Genomic DNA, 14801 nt, shown 5'->3' with positions numbered 1-14801 from the left:
CCTAGGGGCGGACTCAGACCGTGGCGGGTGGCACCCTCACTCCCAGGGGCCTTCTGGCTCTTAGGACTCCGGAAAGGTCCCTTGGGATTCCGATAGACGTCCCAGACGACTCTTCTCTCAAGCCTGTCCCCACTCCACAGTGGGACGTGGGATGCCCTCTAGGGAACGAGTCCCTGAGAACTCGTTTTCAGCTCGGAGCGCCAACAGGTAGTCTTAGTGTCCTGCATCCTGCTCTGAGAGCCGCGTAGCTCCTAGTCTGGCAGCCTAAGACGCGGGAAGGCTAAGGACGAGATCCTTGTCCCCGCCTGTGGTCCCCCAGCACCCTTGTTACTGAACTAGCCTAGACCATGGAGAGCTGCTGTACCCCCAAGAGCCTGCAGCTCCCAGGTGAACGCGGCGCCCATCGCCTTCACTCCGAGAGGAAGGCAAATTTCGAGTTCCCTAGACCTCCTTGCCTGCCTGGTTCCGCCCCCGAGCAGCCCCAAGCGGAGCTGGTGGCTCTGCCCCGCCTCACCGCCGGGCTCAAGTTTCGACCCCGGGATTAGGTGAACTGATTGGGGGTTCATGAGAGCGGCGCGGCGGGCAGCTAGCTCCCTCCCAGGCCCGCTCCTGGACCCCGGCGCACTGGCCGTGGCAGCGCACCCTGCGCTCTCCGCGTTGGATAATCTGTTGTTTCTCCGCGGACTACAGACGCCGGGCAGTTCACAGCCATCGCGCACAAGTCGGGCTCGACTTCCCCTAGACGAGGTTTTCGGTGAGCAGAACGAAAAAATGCTTTTTCCCAGGACTTGGTTTCCGAGGTTAGGTCTCGCCCCAGACTCTGCTTGCCTCCGCCGCACTCGCGTCTCCAGGCCAACCTTTTCCTCGCTTGAGGCACGAGTGAGGAGCGAGGGAGATCACGGGTATGCGAGTTCCACCCGGGGCCGGGGTCAGTCCTCTGCCATCTCCCCTCCCGCCACCTTCCTGTTCCTCTTCTCTTCTGCCTTCCTTCTCCAGCCTCTGCTGCTCTCAGCCCCTCTACTGCTCTCTCCCAACCTCTGCTCAGCCAGGCTAGTGCGCCCCTCCTCTCCCACCACCCGCCTCCGGTTTGTAGCGGGCTCTTGGAGTGCTTGGCTTGTAGCCCCTTCCTGGTCCCCGATCCCTCGGCCCTGGAGTGATCAGCCCGTCGCTGCTCTACTCCCCAGCCCGAAAACTAGGCCAGGCAGGAAAATGAGTGGTTGAGTTGGGGTAACTGGCCAGTTGGGGACATCGGCTCTCCGGAGAGTTTGACGGAGCGAGTTTTGCTAGGAAAGGGGAGGGGCCAAGGGGTGTGGGCCGAGCAGAAGGAAGAGGCCTGAGCCTCAGCCCCGGGACGGGTTTTACCGCTGAGCTGTGGCGGCGGCGGCGGGCTCGCGCCACCTGTCCGAGTGCCACCTGGTGAGCGCGGCGCAGCGGGGCCAAGCCCCTCCTCCCGCAGGCCTCCCTCGCTCCTCCCCGGCTGAAGCTCTCTTTCCACCCGGCTCCCCAGTCCCCGGCCCAGGAGCGTGCGGACCCGCGTTTCCACCGGGTTCTTCTCCTTTCTCAGGTCTCCGCCTGACTGGGGCAGAGCAAGAACTCGAAGTGACAGTGGGCTGACGGCAGCTCCAGGCAGCGGAGTGGGGAGCGCGCCGGACCACCATGCCGCGTTCGTTCCTTGTCAAGAGCAAGAAGGCTCACAGTTACCACCAGCCGCGCTCCCCGGGACCCGACTATTCCCTCCGCCTGGAGAATGTACTGGCGCCAGGCGGAGCAGGTGCGGGGCGCGCGCGGACCGGGAGGGGCTGCTCCCAGGGACGTAGATTGTGCGCCCTGACACACCATCCCCAAAGGAGCCGGGCAGGGCGACCCTGAAGCCTCCTTTGCTGCCTTTTTTGTTTCCAACCGTCCGGGTCCCTTCCGGGCTCGTCGCCTAGGTGCCACGGCCTCTTTGCTCCGGCCCTCGGATCCGGAAGGGTTCCTGGCCAGGTCTGGGAAAAAAAGAGGACGCCCGGGTGCCACGGGTTGGGGAGGCACCACTTCAGAACCATTGGCCCCATTCAGGGCTCAGCCTGAGCTCCTATCCTGCCTCCTCTCCGCAGACAGCACCTCGAGCGCAGGAGGGGCGAAGACAGAGCCCCGGGGTCGTTTGTCCCCCGACTCACAGATGACTGAGGCCCCTGACAGAGCCTCCGCATCTCCGGGCAGCTGTGAGGGCAGCGTCTGCGACCGGAGCTCAGAGTTTGAGGATTTCTGGAGGCCTCCGTCGCCCTCTGTGTCTCCAGGTAAGAGCCGGTTGGGAGCTTTGGGGCCGGGGCAGCAGGGTTCCCACGGTGAAAAGTAAACTAACGCAGCTTTGGGTTCAGAGATGCTAAATGGATGGCGGAGGGTCTTTCCGACAGGACAGCGCGTGTTCGTGGGGTAAGGAGCCCGTAGGGGAGGCATCTGGCTTTTCTGGGACTGCGTCAGCCTGTTTGCGGGGTCTGTTGCTTGGATCCGAGGCGGCGGGACCCGGGTTGTTAATCTCTAACGTTCGTTTGGCGGAGATGGTGGGTGAGAGAAAATAAATGAGTCGTCTCGACAGGCAGCAACCTCGACATTTCGTTTTCTGATCAGTTGACTGCTTAGAAAGAGCTAGGATCCCCAAATCCAGACGCTGGAGTCCCAAACGGAAACCTGGGCAGTCTTTAAAAATTCCTCTGGCTCCCGCAAGCATCGGGCCTGGCAGAGCTGGGCGCTAAGCGGGAGGGACGGGTCGGGCCGGAAATCTCTGCCCTCCTCTGAGTTTTTGCAGGCGCGGACTGGGGGCCTGTTTGATTTTTCGTTCGGTGGGGTTGGCCGGCCTAGCCTTAGAGACCAGTCGGTTGGCTACATTTCCAGACAGCAATGGAGTTTTGGGCAAAGTTTTGTGCACTTTGGGTGGGAGCGAGTCGTGGGTTCTGATCGGGGAAGGAGAACACACATTAGCTGCATTCTGCCAGGTGCCTGTTATTTCCAGATTGCCTTTACTAGTTTTAAAAGATAGTCCCAACCCCATCCCTCCGTGCGTTGACCTGGCTAAAGCCATGGCTGCAGCGAATGTGTCTGGGAGCCTGCAACCCCATGATTCTAAATGGCTGTGCAGGACACCGCCCTCCAAGACGGGGTGCCGCCGCAATCTCTCCGCGGGAATCTTGGGGTGCATCCTCTCATTAAAGCAGCTAGCCTGGAGTGTGCAGTGTGGGAACAGATTTGTAAATCCGTATGCAAATAGGGAAAGGATACGTTGGGTGTCTGGTTGTAGCAGAATTCACGTTGGGCGGCGGCACAGAGGCCTCGAATGTGGGAAAGCTATGGCACTGGCAGATGGTGGCTAAACCTTGTCAATTCTCTGAGAAATGTGGTTTTTTCGCCATCAAGCTATGACAAGAATGAGAATGGGGAGTATGTGGCAGGTAGTTCAAGCTCCAAACCTTCTTCCGCTGTCCCTTTGCTACTTGCACTGGGTATTAAAGGAACTGTTAGGAATGTTAATACTTCCCCGTTTTTTTTCCCAGACAGATGTCTTCGGTAGGCCGGGCTGCATTTTGTTTGTCCTCTCCCTCCTTCCTTATCGATCCCGGAAAGAAAAAAAGACGAGTGGGAATCTGTAGGGGCCGGGAGAGTGCTGGCGTTGGGCGCTGGGCAGTCTGCGCAGGAGCGCTGTCGGGCCCTAAGGGGCGCCGCCTTCTCCTGCTCAGCTCAGCTCAGAGCAGTTATCAGCGCAGACGGCGTGGCGCGCTTGTTTTCGTGGCACCGCGAGTTGCTCCGGTCCCACCAGAAAAGACCCTCCTAACGTCGTGCGTTTCCGCTGCCCTGGCACTAAATTTACCCATCTCCTCGGCCGATGCCATTTTAATTATCCGTTTGCTGCCCTGCCGCCTGCAGCGATCCTCGAGGTCCCAGAGACCCGGTCCGCGTTTTACTCTGGGGGCGTCAGGGCACCTACCGCGGCGCCTGGCGCACGGAGTACTCCACCAGTGCTGGGCGGCTGGCAGATGCCGCTGGGCGGCCTCCGCCCCGCCGTCTGAAGCCTGACCGGACGCCCCCTTGTGCCTCCACAGCCTCAGAGAAGTCGGTGTGCCCGTCGCTGGACGAAGCCCAACCCTTCCCCCTGCCCTTCAAGCCATACTCGTGGAGCGGCCTAGCGGGTTCTGACCTGCGGCACTTGGTGCACAGTTACCGGCCGTGCGCGGCCCTGGAGCGCGGCGCGGGCCTGGGCCTCTTCTGCGAGCGCGCCCCGGAGCCAGGCCACCCCGCGGCGCTCTACGGCCCGGAGCGGGCTGCGGGCGGCGCAGGGGCCGGGGCGCCCGGGGGAGGCAGCGCAGGAGGTGGCGCTGCCGGCGGCGCGGGCCTGGGGCTCTACGGCGACTTCGGGCCCCCGGCGGCAGGGCTGTACGAGCGGCCGACGGCGGCGGCCGGCGGGCTGTACTCTGAGCGCGGCCACGGGCTGCACGCGGACAAGGGCGCCGGCGTCAAGGTGGAGTCGGAGCTGCTGTGCACCCGCTTGCTGCTGGGCGGTGACTCCTACAAGTGCATCAAGTGCAGCAAGGTGAGGCTCCCGCGCGCTTGGCTTAGTTGGCCCCACGCCCCCGACCCTGGCCCGCGCCCCTCGGCCCCTCTCAGCGGCCTTCTCCCCGGCCCCACCCGCCTCAGGTGTTCTCCACGCCGCACGGGCTCGAGGTGCACGTGCGCAGGTCCCACAGCGGCACGAGACCCTTTGCGTGCGAGATGTGCGGCAAGACCTTCGGGCACGCGGTGAGCCTGGAGCAGCACAAAGCCGTGCACTCGCAGGTAAGCGCGGGGCGCAAGGCCGCGCGCGGCCCTGCTCAGGTTCGTTTCGGGGATGTTCCGCTTCTCAGTGCAGTACCGGCCACTCTCCGCTTGGCATCTTTTCCCTTGGACGTCCCCGGACTGCCCCCAGTCTCCTCCACCAAGGCACTTTGCCAGGGTGTAGGTGTGTAGGGAAAGGTGGCCGGCTCTGGCTTCCAGGCAGCCCTAGAGTTTGGTGTCACATCATTGTAAGCCTCCAGAGGGTGATCCTGATCATTACTTTGGGTTTGAGGAGGGTTTGTATGCACTCTTGCTGCGGATATATCAGATTTATTAGCTCTGGGTTTTGTTTGTTTGTTTGTTTGTTTGTTTGTTTGTTTTTTGCCTCCCTTCTTATCACCAAATGGTTGTCACTTAATCAGCATTGATCCCTCCCAAATGAAAAGAAGGGATGTCAGCTCATTTAGAGTATCCAGCAGCATATTTGTCCTGCTGTTCTTTCATTCATTCCTTTATTAATATTTGTTGTCCAACTTCCAGTTGCTAGGCATGTGAGAATCCTGTAACACATCAGGTCCCTGACAGGATGCCCCCACAGAATTTTTCAGCTTAGCTCAGTGACAGAGAGTAGATAAGCAATTAAGTGTACAAGTAACTATGACAAGAGAATGCTCAGTACAGACTTACTAAAAACAGCAGTATTCTTCCATCTCTCTCAGCACTGGCCAGAGGGGGCAGTGGTCTCAACTGACTGAGGTCTAAGCCTCCTGTTGAGGAGGATGGAGAAGTGTTCGTAAATGGGTGTCAAAAAAGCAGGGTGGGGATACATTTTTGCCATGGGGTGTGGAGGGCTGTGGGTGAAAAGTGGGTAGAAAAAGTGTTAAAGGGGAAGAGGGTGGGGTGGAGGGGGTAGAGATTGGAAATAATCTGGGGAGAGAGAATGATAGGGCAGGCTAAGTGGAAGGGGAGCCCGAAGAAAAGGAGAGCCCTGGCTCTGGGGACTTTATGGTTGGGTTAGTGGTGAGGACGATGGCAGCCTAGATGCCTGCAGTAGGAATGCCACATCTTTCTATCCACAGGAACGAAGCTTTGACTGTAAGATCTGTGGCAAGAGCTTCAAGAGGTCATCTACGCTGTCCACACACTTGCTTATCCATTCAGACACCCGGCCCTACCCTTGTCAGTACTGTGGCAAGAGGTTCCACCAAAAGTCAGACATGAAGAAACACACCTTCATTCACACTGGTAAGCTGAAGGCCCTTGGCTTGTAGAAAAACACCTGGTGAGGGCTGGAGTGGGGGAGCATTGTTCTTCCCACCAATACAATTCACCTTTCCTGTGATATTCTGGCTGCAGAATGAGCGGTACCTTCCAGACAGAGTTAATCACTGCAGTGTATGCAAGAAAACAAGCAGGCAGATTCTCTTAAGTTTGTTTACAAACAACGTTCTCCCCCAAAGGGGCCTTGATTTGGGGTTGCATCCGAAGAACCACTAAGCTGATCAGCCTCGGGCTTTTTATACTTGCAAAGACTATTTTCCTCCAGCAGTTTAACTGCTGCTCCAACTGCTCAGAGCAGGGTAAGATATGAAGCTCCAGAGATTGAGGACTTTCTGCAGAGCTCCCACCCAGCCTTTTAGGGGAGGGACTTATGTGTGGCCTTTTGGCTGCATTTTTTTTTTTTTTTTTTTTTTTTTTGCAATCTAAGAGTTTATCCTGATTGAGGAGGGAAAAAACAATGGAAAATATTACTGAGCTGTCTGCTAAGCACTTTTCAAGTGCATTGTCTCATTTTATACTCACAAAAACTCTGGGAGGTAGAGACTATTCCATATCTCCATTTTAGAGATGAGGAAAGTGAGGCCCGGAAAGATTAGGTAACCTGTCCAGGGCCCCAATAGCAAGTGGCAGGGCCAGGACTTAAATTCAGGTCTGCTTGATTTCAAATATCTATTATCTTGACCACTGGTTACTGTATTTTCAGAGTCATGAAGGTTGGTAGATGTAGAAAACTTCTATTTACTTATTGCTCTTTTCAAAATTTCAGCAAGTTCATGCCATAACAATAATTCTTTACCTATTACAATACTTTGTTATTTACACATTGCTTTCAAATCTAGCCCTTCTTTTGATCCTTACTGCCACCCCATAAAGTAGTCTTGCCATCCTGAAACTCAGGGTGATGCAATGATTTAGCACAGGCCAGGCTAAGAGTAAATCTTGAGGCCATGGAATACTCTGGCTTCCAATCTTGGACTCTTTCTGCAACATTTTGATTGTGTATAGGTGGCAGTTTTAATGCCAGGTGCAGTCTCTTTAATAGTAAATAATACACTTACAAGGGACCCAGAATTTTGGCTGTTGTATTCTAGAATATGAATACTGATGTAAAGCAAATTCCAGTGTGTTCCAAACACCGACCATTGATGTTTATAAATATGTTTGGGCAGTGTAGATGCCCCCATCAGAAAACTCAGAAAAATATCCTATTTTAATCGTGGAGTCTTGTCTGAAATTTCCATGTAACTCACTCCTTTTGAGTAAAAGTATTTAAAACACTTACCAAAATGCAACTAGGATCTTGACTGAATGAAACATTAAGTCCTTATCAAACATTTACATCTTAGCTAGAATTTGTTTCTCAGATTTGTTTGACCCTAAAGGGATAGGGTAAGTTTTGATGGGTGCTTCCTTATCAAGGAAATCTGAAACATGAAGACAGAAAGGGGCACAGCAAGAGGGATAGAAGTCTCCTCAAAAACAAACTTCATCTATTGTTGCACTTTTCCAAGACCAAGCCCTGACTATAATGCCATGCTGAGGCTATGTGAAAATGCATGCCATTTACCCAAATGTTAAACAGCACATGGTTTGGGGGGAAAGACCAAACATTTTTTATTTGTTATTTATTAATCTGTGGTGAAGATTTGCTAGGATATAAAGAATCCTTATAAAAAGAAAGTAAAATCAAGATAGAAGGATCAGCCATCTTGAGAAATACTTCGTGACCCAAATGTGGATTTTAAAAATACGACTTTGAGAAATGTCTGTGCTTCAGATACATTCTATTGTCCTTCAAGAGCAAGAAAGAAGACAGGCTCACTGGTCCACACAAACCAACGCCCACTTGGAAACTCAGATTTGAAAACTTCCTCTGAATAAGAACAGAGTCACATGGTTTGAAGGACAGGCCCCCACCCCCACATCGAACATCTGCTCTGGGAGCTCTCTGCTTCTAAAGTCAGGGGTGCCTTGCCAGGGTGGATTCAGCTGTGAGTCTGGGCACGTGGCCTTTGCTCTGTTTCCGTTTAGCAGGAAACGGTTTGAGGCCTTTTGCTGGGAACCCCCACTCAGAAAGTCTCCCTTTCACCTGGTGCACCCATGACTTCCCAGGACTTGAGTTGCAACACGTCACCCTCCAAGTCACTTAAAGGCCTCAGACTGCGTGGCAGCCAGCTGCTGCTAAGAGCATGTGGGTCACAGTGAGTCCCCTCTAGCTTTATCATAGACTCATACTTCCTCTCCTCCCCTCCTCCATCCCTGCAGGTGAGAAGCCCCACAAATGCCAGGTGTGTGGGAAGGCATTCAGCCAGAGCTCCAACCTCATCACCCACAGCCGCAAGCACACAGGCTTCAAACCCTTTGGCTGTGACCTTTGTGGGAAGGGCTTCCAGAGGAAGGTGGACCTCAGGCGGCACCGGGAGACACAGCATGGGCTCAAATGAGGGCCCTGGCTGGCTGCAAGCAGCAAGCATTACACAACACTACGGAGGGCAGCCTCCCCACTTGCTATCATCCACTTCCGACATTTCAGGCCCTCGGAGCCAGTCCGAAGATCCCAGCAGGGTGAGCCCCTCCACCTTATTTCCTGGAACAGCAAGAGGGGATAAATTACCTTTACAAAGTTCAGCCCAGAGCGGGAACCAAGTAACTTACTGGGCTGTGAACACACCGAATAGGCTCCCCCACACCAGAAGGAAGACTCAAAAGTCAAGAGGGGCTCAGATAAAATCCTGGGCTCTGCAGTTCTCATTCCCAGCCCTGCTCCACAGACAGGACAATCCTTCAGGTTTCTTCCCTTCTCCTGACTTACCCCAGATACTTGTGTGGAAGAGGAGGAATCACCATTTACAAGGTTGACACGTGCTAATGTTTTTATCTAGAATGAAAAATGAGTGTTACTTTTTTTTTCCTTTCTGGGGAGTCTGTTAACCCCTTTCTATTGGGTGCTGCCTATAAATCTTGGAAGAATCAATTCTCCCACTTGAAGAATGGTTCAGAAACTGATTTGGGGAAGGAGTTTCATACTTTTGAAATGACAAAATACGCTGTCCAGCCTGTTTCTTTTTTAAAAAAATTTTTTTTTTTTAACGTTAATCTATTCCCAAGACAGAGAGAGACAGAGCATGAACGGGGGAGGGTCAGAGAGAGGGAGACACAGAATCCAAAACAGGCTCCAGGCTCTGAGCTGTCAGCACAGAGCCCGACGCAGGGCTCGAACTCACGGACCGGACCGCGAAATCATGACCTGAGCCGAAGTTGGCTGCCCAACCGACCGAGCCACCCAGGCGCCTTCAGCCTGTTTCAAGAGGGAGCAGAAGAAAAAAAATCACTTGGTGGTGAGAGGAGAGGAGAGTCCTTCCTGCAGGAGGCTTGTGAAGACTTCATCAGAGCAGCACCTCTGGACAACAAACCATCTGTTCACTCAGCAAGTGTTTATTGACCACAGGCTGCAGGCCTAGGTATCAGGGAGCCAGAGATGAAAGGTATGGCCCTTGCCCCTGCCCTTCAAAAGCTAACAGTTGCACCTCAGAGTGGCTGGGTCTGATTTTTCCCTCCAAAGGAATTTGGAGAAGATAAATAGAATCTTGAACCTTCTTTTCTGACACATTTGGATTTTATCAAGCATAAACAAACAAAAAAGGCTGAACAGATACTTCCAAGATTTGTGTGTATATTCAGTTTTTGATTGTTACACTGATATTTTTAAGATGTCTAAGCTAGCAAGCATGTGAGGTGATCTTCCGTGTGTACTAGAAGGACACAAAGTGGTATTTTTACGTTGATGAGGTTTGTAAATGTTTTTAGATCTTCTGGAGTGCATTTTGTTTGTTAATACATATTTATTAGAGTGATGTTTTAAGTTAATAAAGTATTGAGACTCTTACCTATGACTTTTCATTTAGGTAGGGAATTTGGAAAAGACTTGTTTTAGTCCATAGTGGGAGTTGGTCCTGAAGAAGCTATAGTGAGGTATTAAAAGTAAAGCAGACGAGCCAATATCCAGAAGAGAGTAAGATCCAATTGCTCGGATTTTCATATGCTTTTCCCTTCTATACCTCAAAAATCCTTCTTTCTTAACAGAAAAACTAGGTATACAAAACTAAGCTCCTGTCTTATAGAGTCCCTGATGGTCCTCATGTACATAGATCCTTCTGAGGACCTCAGGGTTGTTTTTGTTTGTTTGTTTTTTGTGTTTTGTTTTGTTTATAGGTCAGAAGGCTCCCATATGAATAAAGAAATCACAGTTCTTGGGTCCAGAAATTGAGTCTTAGTCACAGCTCTGTCACCAACATGCTGTGTGACTTAGGCAACTCCTTTGGCCTCCCTGATTCCAGTTTCCTTGACCATAAAATAGGGATATGGTTCTGTCATCCTAATCCAACCCTGCCTGCTTTGATTCTGTGGAGACTGGAGGGGATAGAAAGTGTGTGATATTGGTTAGTTGCCTCACCTACTGCAAGTCTAAATATAAAGATGCATCAGGGGAGGGGTAGTAAAATTGGAATTTGAATTATTTCTGGCTCTATCCCACCTGTGGGAATTTCTTGCATGAATCAGTCCTTAAGAAAATGAAACTAGAATAAGGTCCTGGCCTAAATTCCAACTACCTGTGCTCATTTTAACATCTCTCAGCCAAGGTATGCATGGCCTGTGGTGACCACCAGTAGATTGTGCATTTCGATTCAAATCAATTTCACACATACTGTTTGAGAGCCTAGTATGTGCCTGGCACTGTTCTAGGTGGTTGGGTACAGCAGTGAGCACAGTGTCCTATGGAGCTTTATTTATTTTGTCACTGCTGAATCTTCAGCTCCCAGAACAGTGCCTGTCACACCAATAGGAGATCAGTAGGTATTTGCTGAGGTAGTAGGTAAATAAGCAGAGAAAATAAAATTCTGCTTAACTCTGACCAGCTCTGCTTTCTAGAGCACAATGGAAAGATAAATTGCTTGAAACTTTAGGAAACTAACTGAACACATAGGACGCTCTCTGAGTTGGTGGGTAAGGGGGCAAGACTGCTTTTCTCCAGTCTCTCTAAATCTCAGTCCTTGGCTGTGCTTAGTTGGTTTTCAACACCATGTCTTTCCATGTCAGTTTACTCTCATTCAAAATTTACATTTGTTTATAATGCAGTTGAAGATAATTTTCCAGAACTGATGGTTGAACAGTTACAGCATCCAGAAACCTCTTCCTAGTGTCCTGGGAAACAAAACTCCCAGGGAATAAAGATCACAAAATGTCCTTCGCACAGAATTCACTGTGTATACTGGTTGATTATTTCGAACTGGTTTGAAAAGTAAAGAAGTTGGCGTCAAGAGGTAAGTAGACTGATTGAAATCTAGTTATCTGTCCTGTCCTTCTCTTATGACATTTAGAACTCTGGGGCCATTTTCATAATCCTTGTTTTTGCTATAAATGAGAAGTTGTAATTTTGATGTTAACAGTATGCCTTTTTAAGAAAAAAATATATCTTGATATCCTCAGTTCAGAATCAAAACAAATTACTGCGCCTGTTACTGTGTGAAATTTGAAGATTGCAAATATCTCTCTTAATGTTATTACTTGCCTCCATTAAAAATAGATTGTGAATATTCCATGTCACATTATTCATGAGGCAGGCTCTATGCCTTTTGTCTGCTGGAGTAACAGTAGAAAGGGTAACAAGAGACACCAGAGCACACCTTTGTTTCTCTCACTAAATTTTTAATAACGCCTCCAGCTAGCCAGTTGGTGAAGCTCAGCTCTCGCATAAAAGTGGAAAAGCACAGCTATCTCAGAGAAGACCAACTCTTTCACTAGCTAATTTCAGGTTGCGTTCGTCTACACCAGAGATGATTAAATTACCTATCAAGTGTGCCTAGCTATCAGGATTCAGGCCACCTAAAAGGTGAATTTCATCTGATTGATTTGAGACACGAATGGAACAATTGAGTTTTAAAAGCCCCACCTTAATTAAAGGCATAGCAAAGTATCTCTCCCAGACGAATTCTTGACTGCCATTGCCCTTGAAAATTGGGTGGCAATAGTGATTTGACCCACATCATTTTGTTGTGTGCCTGTTTTATAACCTGGTCGTTTAACAGAAAGAAAAGAATTTAGAGGAAGGCCTAAAAGGATGTGACTTTGTACTGTACATTTCTAGAGAACTATTTGTTTAAATCTCTGCTGCTATATTATTTTTACAGTAAAAAGTTTTTTTAAAAAGGTTTTATTTTAGCAACATTCCATTTGTTAAATTAAAAAACTTTTTAATAAAAAAGTTAAGTGTCACCCCAAACCCTTCTAGCTTGGAAGGTTATGCGTAACTTATTTTCAGTGTTGCTTTCCAATCTTTACCCACGTGTGTGTATATTTATATTTTTATATTTTTAACCCTGTGATCAGGGGAATTTACAATTTATGTCTAGATAGCTCATATTTATTTGTAATATGGACACATAAAACTGAAATATTTATATTTTACAATGAGAATTTTGACAATTTTTATGGTTAAGTTTTATTGAAATTTTAGTATTTATCAGGATTTCATCAGTAATTAAGATCCTGAAGTTTTACTTTGAAGTTATTCACTTTTTAATTTGTTTTAATGTTTATTTATTTTTGAGATAGAGAGAGAGAGACAGAGCATGAGTGAGGAGAGAGAAAGAGAGAGAGGGAGACACAGAATCCAAAGCGGATTCCGGGCTCTGAACTGTCAGCACAGAGCCCGATGCGGGGCAGGAACTCACAAGCCATGAGATCATGACCTGAGCCAAAGTGGGACACTTAACTGACTGAGCCACCAGGCACCCCAAAGTTATTCACTTTTTAAATAAAGCATTAAAAAATTTTTTTTAAACATTTATTTATTTTTGAGACAGAGAGAGACAGAGCATGAACGGGGGAGGGGCAGAGAGAGAGGGAGACACAGAATCTGAAACAGGATCCAGGCTCCGAGCTGTCAGCACAGAGCCTGACGCGGGGCTTGAACTCACGGACCGTGAGATCATGACCTGAACTGAAGTCGGACGCTTAACTGACGGAGCCACCCAGGCGCCCCTAAATAAAGCATTTTAACATATGGGAAATTATAAATAATATAATAAACATAATTCTGCCATATTTACTTTGGGTTTTATTTTTAAAATAAAACATTACAGACATGGTTGAATATCCTCTGGAATATATTCCTCCCTAACACCATTCCCTATCTTCTCTCCTCAGAGGCATCCAGTTTACCAAAGTTGGTACATATCATTGCCATGACTATTTTTATACCTTTATTTATACATATTACCATAAACTATATATAATACTACTTAGCATGTTTTAACTTAATATAAATGGTATCATAGTGTATGTATCCTTCTGCACCTTACTTTTTTTTTTTCTCTATATTTTATTTTTGAGATTTGTCCATTTGGTACATGCAGTATTCTTCAATTCTTTAAATGCTGCATAAAGAATTCTGTTGTATGAATACTTGGTGATTATTTTTGTATTCTCCTGTTGGGAGAGTTTTAGTTATTTCCAATTTTCTCTCTTAACAGATAATTCTGAAGCAAACAATCTTTCACATATCTCCTTGTGAGCGAGATTCTTTAGGGTATATTCCTGGGAGAGTGGAAATGATGGATATTACCAAGTTACTCTCCAAAGTGGTTATACCAATTTACATTCCCACCAACAGTGTAGGAAAATTCCTGTTTCTCTGCACCTTACCAACAGTTGATCTTGTCAGGCTTTAAAAATGTTTGCCAATCGGATGGATGTGAAGTGTTATTGTAATTTGCGTTTCCTGATTCTTAGTGAGGTTGAGCATGCTTTCATGAGTTTATTGGTCTGACAGGTTTCCTTTCCTGTGAGATGCCTTTTCATGTTCTTTGTCCATTTTTGGTTGGGTTGTTTGCTTTATATCAATTTATATTTTAAAATATATTCTAAATAGTCATTGTTCTGTTAAATGTGTTGCCCACATGTCCCAGTCTATAGCTTGCCTTTTTGTTTTGGTGGAAGGGAGGATTTGCTTGTTTTTTGTGTTAATGTACTCAAATATATCAGTCTTTGGTTTGTGGTTTATGCTTTTTATATCCTAATTCAGAAATTCTTCCCTGATTGGTGGTCATAAGCTCATTCCCTATGTTTTCTAAAAACATTAAAATATTTACTTATAAAATTAGCTTTTTTTCTTTATTTTTAAAATTTAAATTCAAATTAGTTAACATATAGTGTAATAATGATTTCAGGGATAGAATTTAGTGATTCATCACTTACACATGACACCCACTGTTCATCCCAACAAATGCCCTCTTTTTTTTTTTTTTTAATTTTTTTTTTTTTTTTTTTAACATTTATTTATTTTTGAGACAGAGAGAGACAGAGCATGAACGGGGGAGGGGCAGAGAGAGAGGGAGACACAGAATCAGAAACAGGCTCCAGGCTCTGAGCCATCAGCCCAGAGCCCGACGCGGGGCTCGAACTCACGGACCGCGAGATCGTGACCTGGCTGAAGTCGGACGCTTAACCGACTGCGCCACCCAGGCGCCCCACAAATGCCCTCTTTAATGCCCATCATCCATTTAGCCCACCTCCCCATCCCCCTCCCCTCCTGCAACCCTCAGTTTTTCTGAGGGTTAAATACAGTTTTCTCTGTATTTAAGAGTCTCTTATGGTTTGTCTCCCTCTCTGATAACATTAGCTTTTTAATCTACTTATATGTTATGATATGAAATAGAATCTAACTAAAATTTTTA

The 14801-nt window shown here is 48.3% G+C and overlaps 1 protein-coding gene across 1 annotated transcript; it reads left to right on the top strand.

Annotated features, from left to right (window-relative positions):
* Window positions 1-1548: 1548 nt before the first annotated feature.
* Window positions 1549-9952, top strand: GFI1 (growth factor independent 1 transcriptional repressor). Its single transcript, XM_043575571.1, has 6 exons — window positions 1549-1771; window positions 2097-2279; window positions 4077-4564; window positions 4669-4806; window positions 5865-6030; window positions 8332-9952. Exons 1-6 carry the CDS (start codon window positions 1657-1659, stop codon window positions 8508-8510), a joined length of 1269 nt encoding a protein of 422 aa, XP_043431506.1. The 5' UTR covers window positions 1549-1656; the 3' UTR covers window positions 8511-9952.
* Window positions 9953-14801: the final 4849 nt, after the last annotated feature.

The sequence above is a fragment of the Prionailurus bengalensis genome, chromosome C1 (genome assembly GCF_016509475.1).
Source record: "Prionailurus bengalensis isolate Pbe53 chromosome C1, Fcat_Pben_1.1_paternal_pri, whole genome shotgun sequence".
NCBI classification, from domain to species: domain Eukaryota; kingdom Metazoa; phylum Chordata; class Mammalia; order Carnivora; family Felidae; genus Prionailurus; species Prionailurus bengalensis.
This window is presented reverse-complemented; position numbering and strand designations above follow the sequence as displayed.

Excerpts from the sequence above, each read along its gene's own strand:
- GFI1 (XM_043575571.1), top strand. The coding sequence starts at position 1,657 with ATGCCGCGTTCGTTCCTTGTCAAGAGCAAGAAGGCTCACAGTTACCAC. Across the intron at positions 1,772-2,096 it reads ACTGGCGCCAGGCGGAGCAG|ACAGCACCTCGAGCGCAGGA; the intron begins GTGCGGGGCGCG and ends TCCTCTCCGCAG. Across the intron at positions 6,031-8,331 it reads ACACACCTTCATTCACACTG|GTGAGAAGCCCCACAAATGC; the intron begins GTAAGCTGAAGG and ends CCATCCCTGCAG.